The sequence below is a fragment of the Symphalangus syndactylus genome, chromosome 10 (genome assembly GCF_028878055.3).
Source record: "Symphalangus syndactylus isolate Jambi chromosome 10, NHGRI_mSymSyn1-v2.1_pri, whole genome shotgun sequence".
Taxonomy (NCBI): Eukaryota; Metazoa; Chordata; class Mammalia; order Primates; family Hylobatidae; genus Symphalangus; species Symphalangus syndactylus.
In genome coordinates, this window is record NC_072432.2 from 30,782,013 (window position 1) to 30,801,832 (window position 19,820).

General features: G+C 39.1%; 1 protein-coding gene across 9 annotated transcripts in view; it reads left to right on the forward strand.

Annotated features, from left to right (window-relative positions):
• Positions 1–4,412, forward strand: part of PAPSS1 (3'-phosphoadenosine 5'-phosphosulfate synthase 1) — a 107,256-nt gene extending 102,844 nt beyond the window's left edge. For all 9 annotated transcript variants that reach the window (XM_055296805.2, XM_063611115.1, XM_063611114.1 and 6 more), the window contains one exon: positions 3,687–4,412. In XM_055296805.2, the coding sequence (XP_055152780.1) occupies positions 3,687–3,825 (139 nt within the window). In that variant the 3' untranslated portion in view covers positions 3,826–4,412. The remainder of the gene's footprint in view (positions 1–3,686) is intronic.
• The last annotated feature ends 15,408 nt before the right edge of the window (positions 4,413–19,820 follow it).

The following is a 19,820-nucleotide window of genomic DNA, read 5'->3' on the forward strand; positions in this document are numbered from 1 at the left end:
ATTGTTTCTAACTCCAGCTCTCCTGATTGTTTTTGAAATCTCTTCTCTCATAGCCTTGCTTATTTTTCTAGGCTCATTTCACATGCAGTAACTTTGTTTTTCTCCCCTTAAGTCATAGTCCTTTATGTCATATAAAGATGATAGTTTACTTTGTTTTGAACTGTAGTAACCAGCTCATCTGCATGGACCCGTATATCATGGTCAACTTGACATTTCTTGCACATTGACTATGATAGAGCTGGGAGATACTCCCTACATTATAAACTCTCTGAATCAAACCATCTTATTTTGAAGCAGTATCTGTTAATCTGTCCTTTTTATCCATCATCTTTAATAATTTGGTGTAGACATGTAAAATGTGTTTTACCTAAGATGATGAGAGTTGAAATACTGAGTTGAATGTGTATGTCTATCTTCCTCGTAATGCAGGGAATAGGAAGAATAGACAGGATGACTAGGGGAGGATGTCACATATCTGAATTAAAGTAGTAGTACCTTTCTGCTTAATAGTTAGAAATGAGATTATAAAACAGTGACATTGATTTTTCTTGTGACTGATTAAATGAGTCACACTAGTTTATATTCATATCATATATGTATAGCATTCCAGAGTAAAACTCTTAGACATGTTTCAAAGGGGAGTGGAACATTTGCTAAAATCCTGGTTCCTCACTGGGAAGTTGGAAAGGCCAGAATTGGAGCCAACAGTGAATCTAAGAGGTAGAACTAGACCGGGAACCAAATGTCAAGTTGATTGTAAGAACTGACAGCAGTGGTCAGGCAGAGGGGTAGGTCAGGTACAGGAGATGCTTGGAGGCCGGTGGTTAAAAAAAAAAAAAAAAAACAAGCCCAAGACTCATATAAACCCTGTGAGCAGTTGAGTCATTGAGCACACAGATAACAAACATCAAACAGAAGAAACCAGAAGCTTGATATACCACCTAGATCACTAAGGAAATCATAACACTTCTTTCTTGTTCTAGAGCCCACCCTAGTGAGTGGATAGCCCACAAGCTCATAGCTAGACTCAGTGAACTGTGATAAGGAAGATGGTGGAAAGCTGACTAGTGTGGAGGTGAGTGAGGTCAGAGAGAAGACAGATCTGAAGAGGATTATTGATGAGATCATTATGAAGGGCATGCTGAAACTTCTAATATGAATAGTCCAGATTTAGATAAAAGGGAATGTAGAAGTAGCCCAAACTTCAGTAACTAACATTTCTTATGTTATGTATTTATGTGTTCACTTATTTATATCAACACTCCTATCCCATCTTAATGCATGTTAGTTTTTTGTCTTACGACCCTCTGCCACCCACTTCTAAGACCCATTCTTAATTTGTTACATTTGAATAAAACATTAATGTCTTTCAAAAAACAAAGTAGTAGCACAAATTAACCTCAGTATTCAGTAAAGCTAAATTCCCCTTTTTGCCACAGTATAAAGTCACTCATTAAGGGCTATGAATGGTGCTATATTGAACCATTTTCCTTTACATGTACCTATTTATCCTTTCATATTTCACCAAATACTTACTGAGCTCCTAGTTAAATAATAAACCACCTTATCACTGGTCAGTTAATATTTATTGAATATATTTGGTGTCCCTAGCACCATTCAGATGTATTTTTTACTGCTAATGTCTGTCATTTACAGGTGTGTTAATAGGCATTATAATTGTTGTGAGGCCAGAATGATCATTTTGGATAGAGATTTTTAAAATAAATTTTTACTCATTATAAAATTATAATTGACATTTTTATTTGATTTTGATAATATTGATAATTGATGAAATGATCATTGTAGAAAACTGCAGAAAACATGAACAAAATAAAAAGCACTTGTAAGACCATTTCCTAGAAATAACCACTGTTAACATTTGGGCATATTTCTTCTTTTTTTAAAACCCCAACGATGACTACATAGGGCATATTTCTTTATGTGTGCACTCTCTCTCTCTCTCTCTCTCTGTATTTTCTAAAAATAGCAGTGATATTTGTCTGAGTTCAGGCTGCTATAAAAAATACCATAGCCTGAAAGGCTTAGATGACAAACATTTATTTCTCACAGTTCTAGAGGTTGGGAAGTTCAAGATCAAGGTGCCAGCAGATGCGGTGTCTGGTGAGGACCCTTTTTCCTGGTTGTGGATGGCTGCCTTCTTGCTGTGTCCTTATGTAGAGGAAAGAGCAAGAATCTCCTGTCTCTTTATTTTCTTGTAAGGAGATTAATCCCATCATAGGGGGCCCACCCTTTTGGCCTCATTTAATTCTAATTACTTCCCTAAGGTTCCACCTATAAGTTCATAGCAATGTTTGTATATAGTTTTGTGTCCTGGTTATTTTATTTATCATTAATCACATCATGAGCATCTTATCCCATCCATACTTTAATGACTATGTAATATTCTACTCAGGACTGTAGTAACTTACTTAGGATCTTTCGGCCTTTAGGTTATTTATAGTATTTTGCTGTTGTAAAATGACTTTCGCATAGCTGTCTTAGGCATAATATTTGTCTGCCTCTAATTATTTCCTTCTAGGTTTGTAGAAGTGTGATTATTAGTTAAAACATACTTGGCATACCTCCAGAAGCCAGGGCCACTTGGTAGTTTATGATTGCACTGGGTTTTCAGGTTAAGTCTATAAATAATGAAGAGAGGAAGGAACACAGAACTGCCAACTAGAAGTAAACAGGCTCGTGATCTGGTGACCTGAGTGACTCTGAATGCATGCTAAGTCCTAGTTGGCCATCTAGGTTGGTTTCCATGTTTGAGAGAAGAGGATGGATGAATTTAAGGTAAGCAATATATGCCATAGCTGTACGTGCTCTGTGCTTAGTGGTTTGAGGGCTTTTGTGTGTTTTTGTATGTGTGAAGATGAGAAAAACTATCAACACTACCTCTGTTGTGTCTTGTCAATTAAATAGTACTGATTATTGCTACTTGCTATTCCAGAAAAAAAAAGAATTCAATTTTACTCTTAATATTCCAGTATTAATTTAGCCTTTCAGATTGAAACTTCTTTAAAAGTTTTCAATTTGTGCTAGCTAAATTAGATTTAGTGTTTTCTTGAAGAAAAAAAAAAAAACTACAGCATCTAGTTCTAGATTAGTGGTTGCCAGGAGCTGGGGAGGAGAGGGCAGAGGGGCAATGCGGGTATGACTATAAAAGGGCAACCCGTGAGTTGGGTGTGGTTTTGGAAGTGTTCTGTAACTTCACTGTGGCAGCTACATGAACCTACACATGTGATAAAGTAGTATAGTATTAAGTGCATAAGAGAAATTAGTACAAGTAAAATTAGGAAAGTCTGAGTAAGATTGGTAGATTGTTTCCACACTGATATCCTGGCTGTGATATGCTATAATTTTGCAAGATGTTACCTTTGGGAAGAAACTGGATAAAGGGTACAATGGTGACTGGCTATATTATTTCTTACAATTTCATGTGACTCTACAATGGTCTCAATAAAAATTTCAATACTAATTTTTTTCTGGTTCTAAAAATTGGTAATATTCAATAGTGCTGTTTTTTGTTCAGTGACAAATTTGAAATGAGATTTATATTCACAAGTACTATGTTCAGTATTTTTTTCATTAAGCTTGTCTAATATGAACAGAAGGAACAAATGCTTTTAAAAGTCTAAGTTTCTAAAATTATGAAATAATTTTCTTTTTTTCCTCTCCTTTAGCCATGAAGACTTTGAATTTATTTCAGGAACACGAATGCGCAAACTTGCTCGAGAAGGCCAGAAACCACCTGAAGGTTTCATGGCTCCGAAGGCTTGGACCGTGCTGACGGAATACTACAAATCCTTGGAGAAAGCTTAGGCTGTTAACCCAGTCACTCCACCTTTGACACGTTACTAGTAACAAGAGGGGACCACATAGTCTCTGTTGGCATTTCTTTGTGGTGTCTGTCTGGACATGCTTCCTAAAAACAGACCATTTTCTTTAACTTGCATCAGTTTTGGTCTGCCTTATGAGTTCTGTTTTGAACAAGTGTAACAAACACACTGATGGTTTTAATGTATCTTTTCCACTTATTATAGTTATATTCCTACAATACAATTTTAAAATTTTGTCTTTTTATATTATATTTATGCTTCCGTCTCATGATTTTTCAAGCTGTTATATTAGTTGTAACCAGTAGTATACACATTAAATCTTGCCCTTTTTCCCCTTAGAAAAAGAAAAAATTACCAAACAATAAACTTGACTAGACCTTGTTTTGAGGATTTTACAAGACATCTGTAGCAATTAGATTTTTTTTCTACGTTGAAAATAGAAACTGCTTCCTTTCTTCTTTCCAGTCAGCTATTGATCTTTCCAGCTGTTATAATCTAAAGTACTCTTATGATCTGTGTAAGCTCTGAATGAACTTCTTTACTCAATAAAATTAATTTTTTGGCTTCTTATTTATGTGATCTATTTTATATTGCTTTGTTTCCACATACCCTTTCCTCCTTGTGAAAAAGTTTCTGATGGAAGAGGGAAAATGCAGGCATCTTTTATTACTGGAATCTAATACTTAGTTTCTAATACTGTATTACAGTGAAATTTTTGATAGCAGGAGCCTGTGTTCCATTATTTTAAGTGGGAAAATAATAAGGCATTCTTAGTCCATCCAAAAAAAAGTTTCTTTGAATATTTCTCTAATATTCTTAAAACACCTATATAACAATTTCCAAGGATTTGGAACATAGATGGGTACATACTGCTTTAGTTAGGAAAAACTAGCTTATGCTGTAGAAACACATCTCTAAATTTGTGCCATTTGATCCATACAGGTTGACATTCTGTTCACCTTAGTCATTCAGGGTGAAGTTCTCCCATCTTATGTTCCTATGTCAAAAAAGAGGTTTTAGAGGGAAGGAGCATAAAAATTACACACCAACTCTTCAGTGTTTTGAATCAGAAGTAACACACATCACCTGCTGGTTCATTGGGCAAAACAGGTCACACGGCCCCACTCACATGTAAGGAGGGTTAGGAAATGCAGACTATTGTGGGTATAGGAAGGCAAGTAGACTGGGAATATTGGTGACCATGAGTTATGAGTAAGTACCAAAGTTGCCATTCTGTTCTTTATGTTTGGAAGTGGGGAGTAGGGATACGTTTCTTGTATTGGTCCATTTTCACGCTGCTGATAAAGACATACTCGAGACTGGGAAGGAAAAAAGGTTTAATTAGACTTACAGTTCCACATGGCTGGGGAAGCCCCAGAATCATGGTGGGAGGTGAAAGGCACTTCTTACATGGTTGGCAGCAAGAGAAAATGAGGAAGATGCAAAAGTGGAAACCCCTGATAAAACCGTCAGATCTCGTGAGACTTATTCACTACCTTGAGAACAGTATGGGGGAAACTGCCCCCATGATTTAAATTATCTCCCACCAGGTCCCTCCCACAACACGTGGGAATTATGGGAGTACAATTCAATATGAGATTTGGGTGGGGACACAGAGTCAAACCATATCATTCTGCCTCTGGCCCCTCCAAATCTCATGTCCTCATATTTCAAAACCAATCATGCCTTCTCAACAGCCCCCCAAGTCTTAACTCATTTCAACATTAACCCAAAAGTCCACAGTCCAAAGTCTCATCTGAGACAAGGCAAGTTCCTTTCACCTATGAGCCTGTAAAATCAAAAACAAGCTAGTTATTCCTAGATGCAATGGGGGTACAGGTATTGGGTAAATACAGCCATCCCAAATGGGAGAAATTGGCCAAAACAAAGGGGTTACAATGCCCATGCAAATCTGAAATCCAGTGGGGCAGTCCAATTTTAAAGCTCCAAAATGATCTTCTCTGACTCCAGGTCACGCTGATGCAAGAAGTAGTTTCCCATTATCTTGGGCAGATCTGCCCCTGTGACTGCAGGGTATAGCCCCCATCTGGTTTCTTTTGCTGGCTGGCGTTAAGAGTGTGGCTTTTCCAGGTGCACAGTGCAGGCTGGCGGTGGATCTACCATTCTAGGGTTTGGAGGACAGTGGCCCTCTACTCACAGCTCCTCTAGGCAGTGCCCCAGTAGGGACTCGGTTGGGGGGCTCCCACCCCACATTTCGCTTCCACACTGCCCTAGCAGAGGTTCTCCATGAGGACCCCACTTCTGCAGTAAACTTTTGCCTGGCCATCCAGGCGTTTCCATACATCTTCTGAAATCTAGGGGGAGGTTCCTAAACCTCGATTCTTATGTGCACCGACAGGCTCGACACCATGTGGAAGCTGCCAAGGTTTGGGGCTTGCATCCTCTGAAACCATGGGCTGTTTCTTGGCCCCTTTTAGCAATGGCTGGAGTGGCTGGGACACAAGACACCAAGTCCCTAGGCAGCACACAGCATAGGGACCCTATACCCGGGCCACAAAACCACTTCCTCCTGGGGCTCCAGGCCTGTGATGGGAGGTCCTGCCATGAAGGTTTCTGACATGGCTGGAGATATTTTCCCCATTGTCTTGGGGATGAACATTTGGCTCCTCGTTACTTAACGCAAATTTCTGCAGCCAGCTTGCATTTGTCCTCAAAAAGTGCGTTTTTCTTTTCTACTGCATCATCAGGCTGCAAATTTTCCTAACTTTTATGCTCTGTTTTCCTTTTAAAATGAAATGCTCTTAACAGTACCCAAGTCATCTCTTGAATGCTTTGCTGCTTAGAAATTTCTTCTTCCAGATACCCTAAGTCATCTCTCTCAAGTTCCACAGATCTCTAGAGTAGGGGCAAAATGCCACTAGTCTATTTGCTAAAACATAACAAATAGTTCCCAACAAGTTCCTCATCTCTATCAGTGCTGTCCTATCTAGAATATTCCAGGGACATAACTTTGGCTGGGTCCTCTACTACCAACTTACTTTCATTCTTGAACCACTTTCTAAACCTCATTCTTTTGCATTTTTCATCAATTCTGTAAAATACCAAGTAGCCTTCCCATAAATTCTCTACAAAGACTGAAGGGTACCACAGATACTCCTAAATTATCTGGAGTAAGTTTCTATCATTTGCTACCAAGAACCCTGACCATGACAGGTGGCACGTGAAAAAAAGTGTACTTTTCATAAAATTCTTGATACTGCCAAATCTCTAGATGATTTTTACTGTCAACAGTGTATTTTAAAAGCTAAACATATGGCGGGGATGGGGGGAAAGACATTTTAAAAAATACTTGGCAGTCAAGAAATAGCATCCTTTCAAGACTACACCAATATACTTATTAAGGTGAGAATGAGAAGAGAAATTAACAGCACTGGGGTGAAATATGGTCTGGAAAGTAACCATGTGTTCTATCTGGCAATTGTCGTTAGTCTAGTCCCCTCTGTGACCTCCTGCCTCCAGCTCACCAGAGGGGGACATGGTGAGAACATGATTCCAGACTCCTGTGCCCATGGGGTAAGTCACCAACTTGTATGTTCCATACAGAAAAGAAAATCAACCAATGATTTCCGCTAGTTCACAGGTTGGTATTTGAGTCCTTACAAATCTAATATGTGCAGAAATTTCATTTTCCCTCTGCCCAGTTCATAAAAATGAGCTCAAACCAATGTTTAAAACATTCAACCCTCATATCAAACCTCTCCTGCCAAGTGGTCTTGGAAATCTCAGTGCCATTTTTATCTATCCATTAGCTGGAAAAGTGAATGGAAAAGTATACATTTTTATTTTATTTTATTTATTTTTTTCTCATAGTTTTTTTTTTTATTATACTTTAGGTTTAGGGTACATTTGCACAATGTGCAGGTTTGTTACATATGTATCCATGTGACATGTTGATTTCCTGCACCCATTAACTTGTCATTTAGCATTAGGTATATCTCCTAATGCTGTCCCTCCCCCATCCCCAACCCCACAACAGTCCCCAGAGTGTGATGTTCCCCTTCCTGTGTCCATGAGTTCTCATTGTTCAATTCCCACCTATGAGTGAGAACATGTGGTGTTTGGTTTTTTGTCCTTGCGACAGTTTACTGAGAATGATGTTTTCCAGTTTCATCCATGTCCCTACAAAGGACATGAACTCATCATTTTTTATGGCTGCATAGTATTCCATGGTGTATATGTGCCACATTTTCTTAATCCAGTCTATCGTTGTTGGACATTTGGGTTGGTTCCAAGTCTTTGTTATTGTGAATAGTGCCGCAATAAACATACGTGTGCATGTGTCTTTATAGCAGCATGATTTATAGTCCTTTGGGTATATACCCAGTAATGGGATGGCTGGGTCAAATGGTATTTCTAGTTCTAGATCCCTGAGAAATTGCCACACTGACTTCCACAATGGTTGAACTAGTTTACAGTCCCACCAACAGTGTAAAAGTGTTCCTATTTCTCCACATCCTCTCCAGCACCTGTTGTTTCCTGACTTTTTAATGATGGCCATTCTAACTGGTGTGAGATGGTATCTCATTGTGGTTTTGATTTGCATTTCTCTGCTGGCCAGTGATGATAAGCATTTTTTCATGTGTTTTTTGGCTGCATAAATGTCTTCTTTTGAGAAGTGTCTGTTCATGTTCTTTGCCCACTTTTTGATGGGGTTGTTTGTTTTTTTCTTGTAAATTTGTTTGAGTTCATTGTAGATTCTAGATATTAGCCTTTTGTCAGATGAGTAGGTTGCAAAAATTTTCTCCCATTCTGTAGGTTGCCTGCTCACTCTAATGGTAGTTTCTTTTGCTGTGCAGAAGCTCTTTAGTTTAATTAGATCCCATTTGTCAATTTTGGCTTTTGTTGCCATTGCTTTTGGTGTTTTAGACATGAAGTCCTTGCCCATGCCTATGTCCTGAATGGTATTGCCTAGGTTTTCTTGTAGGATTTTAATGGTTTTAGGTCTAAGATTTAAGTCTTTAATCCATCTTGAATTAATTTTTGTATAAGGTGTAAGGAAGGGATCCAGTTTCAGCTTTCTACATATGGCTAGCCAGTTTTCCCAGCACCATTTATTAAACAGGGAATCCTTTCCCCATTTCTTGTTTTTGTCAGGTTTGTCAAAGATCTGATAGTTGTAGAGATGCGGCATCATTTCTGAGGGCTCTGTTCTGTTCCATTGATCTATGTCTCTGTTGTGGTACCAGTACCATGCTGTTTTGGTTACTGTAGCCTTGTAGTATAGTTTGAAGTCAGGTAGCGTGATGCCTCCAGCTTTGTTCTTTTGGCTTAGGATTGACTTGGCGATGCGGGCTCTTTTTTGGTTCCATATGAACTTTAAAGTAGTTTTTTCCAATTCTGTGAAGAAAGTCATTGGTAGCTTGATGGGGATGGCATTGAATCTATAAATTACCTTGGGCAGTATGGCCATTTTCACGATATTGATTCTTCCAACCCATGAGCATGGAATGTTCTTCCATTTGTCTGTATCCTCTTCTATCTCATTGAGCAGTGGTTTGTAGTTCTCCTTGAAGAGGTCCTTCACATCCCTTGTAAGTTGGATTCCTAGGTATTTTATTCTCTTTGAAGCAATTGTGAATGGGAGTTCACTCATGATTTGGCTGTCTGTCTGTCTGTGATTGGTGTACAAGAATGCTTGTGATTTTTGTACATTGATTTTGTATCCTGAGACTTTGCTGAAGTTGCTAATCAGCCTAAGGAGATTTTGGGCTGAGATGATGGATTTTTCTAGATATACAATCATGTCATCTGCAAGCAGGGACAATTTGACTTCCTCTTTTCCTAATTGAATACCCTTTATTTCCTTCTCCTGCCTGATTGCTCTGGCCAGAACTTCCAGCACTATGTTGAATAGGAGCAGTGAGAGAGGGCATCCCTGTCTTGTGCCAGTTTTCAGAGGGAATGCTTCCAGTTTTTGCCCATTCAGTATGATATTGGCTGTCGGTTTGTCATAGATAGCTCTTATTATTTTGAGATACGTCCCATCAATACCTAATTTATTGAGAGTTTTTAGCATGAAGGGTTGTTGAATTTTGTCAAAGGCCTTTTCTGCATCTATTGAGATAATCATGTGGTTTTTGTCTTTGGTTCTGTTTATATGCTGGATTACATTTATTGATTTGTGTATGTTGAACCAGCCTTGCATCCCAGGGATGAAATCCACTTGATTATGGTGGATAAGCTTTTTGATGTGCTGCTGGATTCGGTTTGCCAGTATTTTATTGAGGATTTTTGCATCAATGTTCATCAAGGATATTGGTCTGAAATTCTCTTTTTTGGTTATGTCTCTGCCAGGCTTTGGTATCAGGACGATGCTGGCTTCATAAAATGTGTTACGGAGGATTCCCTCTTTTTCTATCGATTGGAATAGTTTCAGAAGGAATGGTACCAGTTCCTCCTTGTACCTCTGGTAGAATTCGGCTGTGAATCCATCAGGTCCTGGACTCTTTTTGGTTGGTAAGCTATTGATTATTGCCACAATTTCAGAACCTGTTATTGGTCTATTCAGAGATTCAACTTCTTCCTGATTTAGTCTTGGGAGGGTGTATTTGTTGAGGAACTTATCCATTTCTTCTAGATTTTCTAGTTTATTTGCATAGAGGTGTTTGTAGTATTCTCTGATGGTAGATTGTATTTCTGTGGGATTGGTGGTGATATCCCCTTTTTCATTTTTTATTGCATCTATTTGATTCTTCTCTCTTTTCTTCTTTATTAGTCTTGCTAGCAGTCTATCAATTTTGTTGATCTTTTCAAAAAACCAGCTCCTGGATTCATTAATTTTTTGAAGGGTTTTTTGTGTCTCTATTTCCTTCAGTTCTGCTCTGATTTTAGTTATTTCTAGCCTTCTGCTAGCTTTTGAATGTGTTTGCTCTTGCTTTTCTAGTTCTTTTAATTGTGATGTTAGGGTGTCAATTTTGGATCTTTCCTGCTTTCTCTTGTGGGCATTTAGTTCTATAAATTTCCCTCTACACACTGCTTTGAACGTGTCCCAGAGATTCTGGTATGTTGTGTCTTTGTTCTCTTTGGTTTCAAAGAACATCTTTATTTCTGCCTTCATTTCATTATGTACCCAATAGTCATTCAGGAGCAGGTTGTTCAGTTTCCATGTAGTTGAGCGGTTTTGAGTGAGTTTCTTAATCCTGAGTTCTAGTTTGATTGCACTGTGGTCTGAGAGACAGTTTGTTATAATTTCTGTTCTTTTACATTTGCTGAGGGGAGCTTTACTTCCAACTATGTGGTCAATTTTGGAATAGGTGTGTGGTGCTGAAAAAAATGTATATTCTGTTGATTTGGGGTGGAGAGTTCTGTAGATGTCTATTAGGTCCACTTTGTGTAGAGCTGAGTTCAATTCCTGGATATCCTTGTTAACTTTCTGTCTCATTGATCTGTCTAATGTTGACAGTGGGGTGTTAAAATCTCCCATTATTATTGTATAGGAGTTTAATTCCCTTTGTAGGTCACTCAGGACTTGCTTTATGAATCTGGGTGCTCCTGTGTTGGGTGCATGTATATTTAGGATAGTTAGCTCTTCTTGTTGAATTGATCCCTTTACCATTATGTAATGGCCTTCTTTGTCTCTTTTGATCTTTGTTGGTTTAAAGTCTATTTTATCAGAGACTAGGATTGCAACCCCTGCCTTTTTTTGTTTTCCATTTGCTTGATAGATCTTCCTCCATCCCTTTATTTTGAGTCTGTGTGTGTCTCTGCACGTGAGATGGGTTTCCTGAATACAGCACACTGATGGGTCCTGACTCCTTATCCAGTTTGCCAGTCTGTGTCTTTTAATTGGAGCATTTAGCCCATTTACATTTAAAGTTAATATTTTTTTGTGTGAATCTGATCCTGTCATTATGATGTTAGTTGGTTATTTTGCTCGTTAGTTGATGCAGTTTCTTCCTGGCCTCGATGGTCTTTACAATTTGGCATGTTTTTGCAGTGGCTGGTACCGGTTGTTCCTTTCCATGTTTAGTGCTTCCTTCAGGAGCTCTTTTAGGGCAGGCCTGGTGGTGACAAAATCACTCAGCATTTGCTTGTCTGTAAAGTATTTTATTTCTCCTTCACTTATGAAGCTTAGTTTGGCTGAATATGAAATTCTGGGCTGAAAATTCTTTTCTTTAAGAATGTTGAATATCGGCCCCCGCTGTCTTCTGGCTTGTAGAGTTTCTGCTGAGAGATCAGCTGTTAGTCTGATGGGCTTCCCTTTGTGGGTAACCTGACCTTTCTTTCTGGCTGCCCTTAACATTTTTTCCTTCATTTCAACTTTGGTGAATCTGACAATTATGTGTCTTGGAGTTGCTCTTCTTGAGGAGTATCTTTGTGGCATTCTCTGTATTTCCTGAATCTGAATGTTGGTCTGCCTTGCTAGATTGGGGAAGTTCTCCTGGATAATATCTTGCAGAGTGTTTTCCAACTTGGTTCCATTCTCCCCATCATTTTCAGGTACACCAATCAGACGTAGGTTAGGTCTTTTCACATAGTCCCAAATTTCTTGGAGGCTTTGTTCATTTCTTTTTATTCTTTTTTCTCTAAACTTCCCTTCTCGCTTCATTTCATTCATTTCATCTTCCATCAGCGATACCCTTTCTTCCAGTTGATTGCATCTGCTACTGAGGCTTCTGCAATCTTCGCGTAGTTCTCGAAACTTGGCTTTCAGCTCCATCAGCTCCTTTAAGCCTTTCTCTCCTTTGGTTATTCTAGTTATCCATTCTTCTAATTTTTTTTCAAAGTTTTTAACTCCTTTGCTATTGTTTTGAATTTCCTCCCGTAGCTCAGAGTAGTTTGATTGTCTGAATCCTTCTTCTGTCAACTCGTCAAAGTCATCCTCCATCCAGCTTTGTTCCGTTGCTGGTGAGGAACTGCGTTCCTTTGGAGGAGGGGAGGTGCTCTGCTTTTTAGAGTTTCCAGTTTTTCTGCTGTGTTTTTTCCCCATCTTTGTGGTTTTATCTACTTTTGGTCTTTGATGATGGTGATGTACAGATGGGTTTTTGGTGTGGATGTTCTTTCTGTTTGTTAGTTTTCCTTCTACCAGACAGGACCCTCAGCTACAGGTCTGTTGGAGTTTACTAGAGGTCCACTCCAGACCCTGTTTGGCTGGGTGTCAGCGGCGGTGGCTTCAGAACAGTGGATTTTCGTGCGACCACAAATTCAGCTGTCTGATAGTTCCTCTGGAAGTTTTGTCTCAGAGGAGTACCTGGCCGAATGAGTTGTCAGTTTGTCCCTGCTGGGGGGGTGCCTACCAGTTAGGCTGCTCAGGGGTGAGGGACCCACTTTAGGAGGCAGTCTGTCCGTTCTCAGATCTCCAGCTGCGTGCTGGGAGAACCACTACCCTCTTCAAAGCTGTCAGTCAGACAGGGACATTTAAATCTGTGGATGTTCCTGCTGACTTTTTGTTTGTCTGTGCCCTGTCCCCAGAGGTGGAGCCTACAGAGGCAGGCAGGCCTCCTTGAGCTGTGGTGGGCTCCACCCAGTTTGAGCTTCCTGGCTGCTTTGTTTACCTAAGCAAGCCTGGGCAATGGCGGGCGCCCCTCCCCCAGCCTCGCTGCTGCCTTGCAACTTGATCTCAGACTGCTGTGCTAGCAATCAGCGAGACTCCGTGGGCATAGGACCCTCCGAGCCAGGTGCGGGACACAATCTCCTAGACACAATCTCCTAGTGTGCCGTTTTCCAGGCCCGTTGGAAAAGCGCAGTATTAGGATGGGACTGACCCGATATTCCAGGTGCCGTCTGTTACCCCTTTCTTTGACTAGGAAAGGGAACTCCCTGACCCCTCGCGCTTCCCAAGTGAGGCAATGCTTCGCCCTGCTTCGGCTCGGGCACAGTGCGCTTCACCGACTGTCCTGCACCCACTGTTTGGCACTCCCTAGTGAGATGAAACCGGTACCTCAAACAGAAATGCAGAAATCACCCATCTTCAGTGTCGCTCAGGCTGGGAGCTGGAGACCAGAGCTGTTCCTATTCGGCCATCTTGGCTCCACCCCCCGAAAAATATATTTTTTTAAAGGGAGAAGGAAAAGTGTAATCATCTTGGCAGAAATATAATGTTTGAAATCTCTCAATTCTCTTTCAATTTGATAACCAAGACCACATATTTGAGTTCCGTTTCCAACCAAGAGGGGAACAATTATGTCTTTCTCTTGGAAGTCAGCATTCAAATTCTTTATCAGGGAAAATTCGGAAGTCATGCTTCCCACGTATGATATATCCTTATCAGCACATATACATCCAGGAGTGGGTTGGCTTGCAAAGTAAGGAGGTATTTGCCCACTGGACTTCTTTTATGTGTGGAGTGTATTTCTTAGAAGGCCTGCAAGCCTTTTTGGTTGTATTTCTGCAGGATCGCATTCTCTATTCCACACAGTCTTGTCCTGAATACAATTATATATAAGTTGTGCAAAAAATACCCTGCCAACCTAACTCTCAGTCTGTCTTTTTCTAGACTGAGCTAAAATCTGGCCTCCCTTATTGTGTGCATTTGAGGACTGTAGCCGAGCAGAGGCAGGGTAAGACTGAAGCCTTCTTATCCCCACTTTCTGCTCTCCATGATTCCCAAGGGAAATGGCACCAGAGTTTAGGACCTAGATTTAAGGAACTGAAATAAGAAGCATGGAAAATTTCATCATGAACTTTTATCTCCCGGACTTGTACCAGCACTGGGCATCTATAATGATCTTTATTAAGAAGGGGAAAACATCTATACTGAAATAAGAAGACCAATGTCCTCTCTGTTTCCCTTCGCCTTGGCTTATCCGGTTGGATAATCATGTGTTCTCCCCAAGAAGATATCTGCTCTTGTCCTCCCAAGAGAAAAGTAATTGTATGTTAAAAGCAAACTTACTGGGACCTTGCTGCATAATCACTTCTCCAAGAAAAAATAGCCAAGTTAGAGTAATTCAAAGGGAAGACTGAGCTATGTCTGATACATTTCTGGAATCACCATCTGGCTGCCCTGAAGCCTGCTTTAAGTGATTTTTCAACCTGAGCATATGGCCAGTGCTATTTTGTGTGATCCAGGGCCACATGTGTATGTTCTATACAGGCACATATATAGGAATTTGACTTTTGATATGTTGTAAGAAATTTCTAATGGGCTACTCATAGCAATAAAGAATTTTGAGTAAGAAATCAGTTAAAAGTTTAGTTACTTAGGAGAAAATGTTTTGGCAAAACAGAAGACAAACGTTTAAGAGAATATAGTTTTGTGTTTAAGAATTCAGATTCTGAAGTCAAACCACTAATTCCTCCTTGGTTTTTGACTTTCAGCTTTATTAGGCTTCAGTTTCCTTGTTTGTGAAGCAAAAGTTATAGTCAGGAATTAAATGAAATACTGCATTAAAGAACTGCTGCTTTTATTAATAATTACTTATTTTAAAATAGAGTCTTTGGGCCAAGAAATACAGTGATATCAAAATTGACAAGACTAGACCTTGGAATCTTTGCTTCATAGTACCACTCTCTAGCCCACTGAGCCAAGTGACTAAATATAATGACAGGGATACATTCTGAGAAATGTGTCCTTAGGTGATTTTGTCATTGTGCAAACATCATAGAGTTGACTTAATCCTAGATGGTACAGCCTACTACACACCTAGGCTATATGGTATAGCCTGTTGCTCCTAGGCTATAAAACTGAACAGCATGTTACTGTACTGAATACTATAGGCAGTTGTAGTACAATGGTAAGTATTTGTGTATGTAAACATAGAAATGGTACAGTAAAAATACAGCATTACAGTCTTATGGGACTACCCTCTGTAGGTATGTAGTCAGTCTAGGAATATAGTCTGCTGTTTACTGAAACATCCTTATGCTGCACGTGACTGTAGAGATACATGGTAGATAAAAATCCAAAGGCAGTCAAAACACAGTATTCTTGGTTCAGCTGCACTTCTTTTTCCTTGTGTCCAACTTCTCTAGTGTTTCTTAGATTTTTTTTAAAAAAGTATATTTTTACAAGGGGAAAAAGCAGAAAAATGGAAACATTTGTCTAAAACAAGCATAGACAAATTCAAATGTAATAGAAAAAAATTGAAAAAAATGATAGCACTTTGGGAAAGCAGAATCAAGTGTCTTTCAATACAGATAGTGGAATATCAGAATTAGAAACACAGATTATTCTCAACATTATATTTAATTAAGAAGGTCTGCTTTAATTGTGTTCATTGGTTATATTAAAGCTGTATTTTATAAGCATAACAATTTTCATATAAAAATTCAATTTGATACTTCTCATCAAAACATAAAATCTTACATACATTTAATCTTTAGAATTGAACTAACTATAAATGGTGCTTCATGTGTTAGCTCATTATTTGTATAGTCTGGATATTAACAGGTATTGGGAATATGGGAATATGAAATACAAAATTGTATACTGTTTCCCAGAGTTTTCCACACATATATTTTTTTCCCGCTTCACGTAGTCAAAAGATCTCATGGCTATGACTAGGATGATGACCAAAGTATAGCATAAAGTTTAATCATCTTGAATAAACAGCAAATTCTTAATAATGCCTAACATTTACTGAGTGCTTACTGCTCTTTTTGCCAGCCATTGTGCAAACTGCTTTGCATATACTATTTTATTTAATGCTTGTAACAACACTGGGCGAATATTAAGAAAGGAGTAGGAAAAAACAAGAGTTCTAAATTGAGAATTGAAAGAAAAATGAAAAGTACAATATAATTTTGTAGAAAGGGAAATTTAAAACTTAAATTTGACTTTAGTAAAGAGGTTAGGCATAAGATAAATGTGTAAAAATCAAAATTCTCTGTATTAATAATAATTGACTACAAATGAAAATGCCCCGATGATAGCCATAAAACTTGTAAAATGCTTATGAACAAAATTAAGAAAAACAACCAGGGCCTGCTTGAATACAACTGTAAAATTTTAGGAAAAGATAGAAAACAAGGTCTGAAAAAATGGAAGGGTATATCATGGTTTTAGGTGAAAAGACAATATAAAAACGTCAATCTTTCTAAAATAAATATTTGGGGAAATTGCAATTAAAACCTCAATGATTTCTTTTTGGAATTAGAGAAAATAGTTTTATTAGTTCATTTGGAATAATAAATACCAAGAACTGATGAGAAAGTTATGATGAAAAAGTGAGGAGAGACTTAACCGTCAGACCCAATGACTCACAAAAGATATTAAGTAGTTGTCTTGAGACACTGAGTTTTGGGTTGCTTTGTTATACAGCAATAGCTTTTGTAGGGGACAAAAAATATGCTCCATCTACTAATGTTCTCTGGCTAGGGCCCTATAAATTAGACTAAAAAAAGGTTAACAAGAGAAAAACAGTTTATTAATGGATGCAGTGCACAGCAAGGCAGAAACCTCTTGATGGGTAGTTGAAATGAAAGAAAGGCTAGAATTTGGCTTAGATAGCGTATTTTGTTTTATTTGTATTTATTTATTTTTGAGACAGGGCTGATCTCAGCTCATTGTAACCTCCACCTCCCAGGTTCAAGTAGTTTTCCTGCCTCAGCCTCCCCAGTAGCGGGACTACAGGCACATGCTACCCAGCTAATTTTTTTATTTTTAGTAGAGACTGGGTTTCACCATGTTGGCCAGGCTGGTCTCAAACTCCTGACCTCAGGTGATCCATCCGCCTCAACCTCCCAAAGTGCTGGGATTACAGATGTGAGCCATTGCGCTGGCCAATAGCATTTTAATGAAAACAAACAAACAAACAAACAAACAAACAAACAAACAGTGGTAAAGAAACAAAACAAAGAAAAAAGGGTTTCAGGCTTTCAAAGGTGGTGCTGTGGTTTGAATTTGCCTCTCAAAGTTCATGTGTTGGAAACTTAATCCCCAAGGCAACAGTGTTTAGAGGTAGCATCTTAATAGGTGATTAGGACATGAGGGCTCTGCTCTCAGAAATCGATTAATGCTGTTAATGCAGGAGTGGGTTGTTATCTTGGAAGTAGGTACCTGTTAAAAGATTGAGTTCAGCCCCCTTCTCTTTCTCACAAGAGTGCTCACTTGCGCTTCTACCTTCTGCCATGGGATAATGCCACAAGAAGACCCTCTCCAGGTGTCAGCCCTTCAATCTTTGACTTTCTAGCCTCTAGAACCATAAGAAACAGATCTCTGTTCTTTATAAATTACCTACCCTCAGGTATTCTGTTATAGCAGCACAAAATGGTCTAAGACAAGTGGCAAATAGAGGCAGGGTGAACATGTGGGAGAAATGAATGGAGTAAGGTTTGTTTGTTCAGGTCCACCTTGGTGCAGACTTCATGGCCATCAAGGAGAGGACATTCATGGCAGTTCTCGCTTCTCAGAATTGTCTGCGTTTAGTTGGATGTGGAAAGCTCCAGGAAGACTTCTTTACACATCTGTTGATTCTCATATGCCTCCAACTCAAAATAATTTTTATGCCAAAGTGGCATATTTTGGGATGCCATATTCTGATGACTTACACTAATTAAAACAAGTATTAAGGCTAATGTGTTCTAACTCAGCTGTGGTTGTACTCATCAGCAGATGAAGGCTGGGGAAATTTGGGTTGTGATAAAGGTAAAGAAAATTAAAGGAATCTGAAATTGGAGCTAGAAGCTTTACAATTAGAAGAATGCCTGATAGATTAATAAGAATAGTAGTGTCAAGAAATAAACTGGAATCAGGCAACAGTGTATATTTTTTAAAAATAGGGTTGAATTACTGAACTATAAAATAGAATATATCCTTAATACAATGAGGAAAAACAAACTAGCTAGAATTCTGTAGACCAGCAGTCGGCAAATGACCTGGCTCACTGCCTGGTTCTGTAAATAAGGTTTTATTGCAACATAGCTATGCCCATTTGTTTATGTATTATCTGTGGCTTCTTTCATGATCCAACAGAAGAGGTGAGGAGTTCAAGACAGAGATCTTACAGCCTGAAAAGCTGAAAATATTTACTATTTAACCCTTTAAGGAAAAAGTTCGCCAACCCCTGCTCCAGACCAAGAATTAATTCTACATCACGGGGTCCGCGTATCAGTTTCCACCTAAAAGAAGGGGACAGATTTGGGGAACATAGCATTACATATAATGTTTAGTTTGTATATCGTGCCTTTCTATTCCCTTCTCTGACTTGGAGGGAAGAAGTAGGGTAGGGGGAGATGACAAAGGGAAGAGACCAAAACTCTCCAGCAGATTTAACCCCTCAAAGTCAAAGAAATCTGCGTGGTGCTTGTTCAATTGCCTCCTATTGGAAGAGTGAGACTGGATGTCTACAACTATAAAATGTCTAAACAATTCAATTAAGAGGGGGACCTTGTGGACTGATCTGTTTACTGAATAGAGTTTTTATATTTATTTATTTATTTGAGATAGGGTCTTGCTCTGTCACTCAGGCTGGAGTGCGGTGGTGCGATCTTGGCTCGCTGCAACCTTCACCTCCGGGGTTCAAGCGATTCTTCTGCCCCAACTTCCCAAGTAGCTGGGATTACAGACATGTGCCACCACGCCCAGCTAATTTTTGTACTTTTAGTAGAGACAGGGTTTCACCATGTTGGGCAGGCTGGTCTTGAACTCCTGATCTCGTGATCCACCCACCTCGGCCTCCCAAAGTGCTGGCATTACAGGCGTGAGCCACTGCACCTGGCCTAGATCAGAGTTTTTTAGCACTGTGTTGATCCATCACCCCAATTCTGGTAATGGAAACTAAAGACCTGTAAATACAGATAAATATATTGTTTTAAGATACAGTGCAGAGAATAAAAATACAGATAATTATATTGTTTACAGATACAATGAAGGGAATAAAAATAAATATGAAATTTAATAAGCAATTATTCTAGTAGTTTTTTTCACTTCTAAACATATGATGACTGTCCAGGCAGTTACAGATTTACAAGGGTTCATGACTAGAATGTCAGGTTAGGCAGGACACAGTGACTCACGCCTGTAATCCCTGCACTTTGGGAGGCCGAGATGAGTGGATCACCTGAGGTCAGGGATTT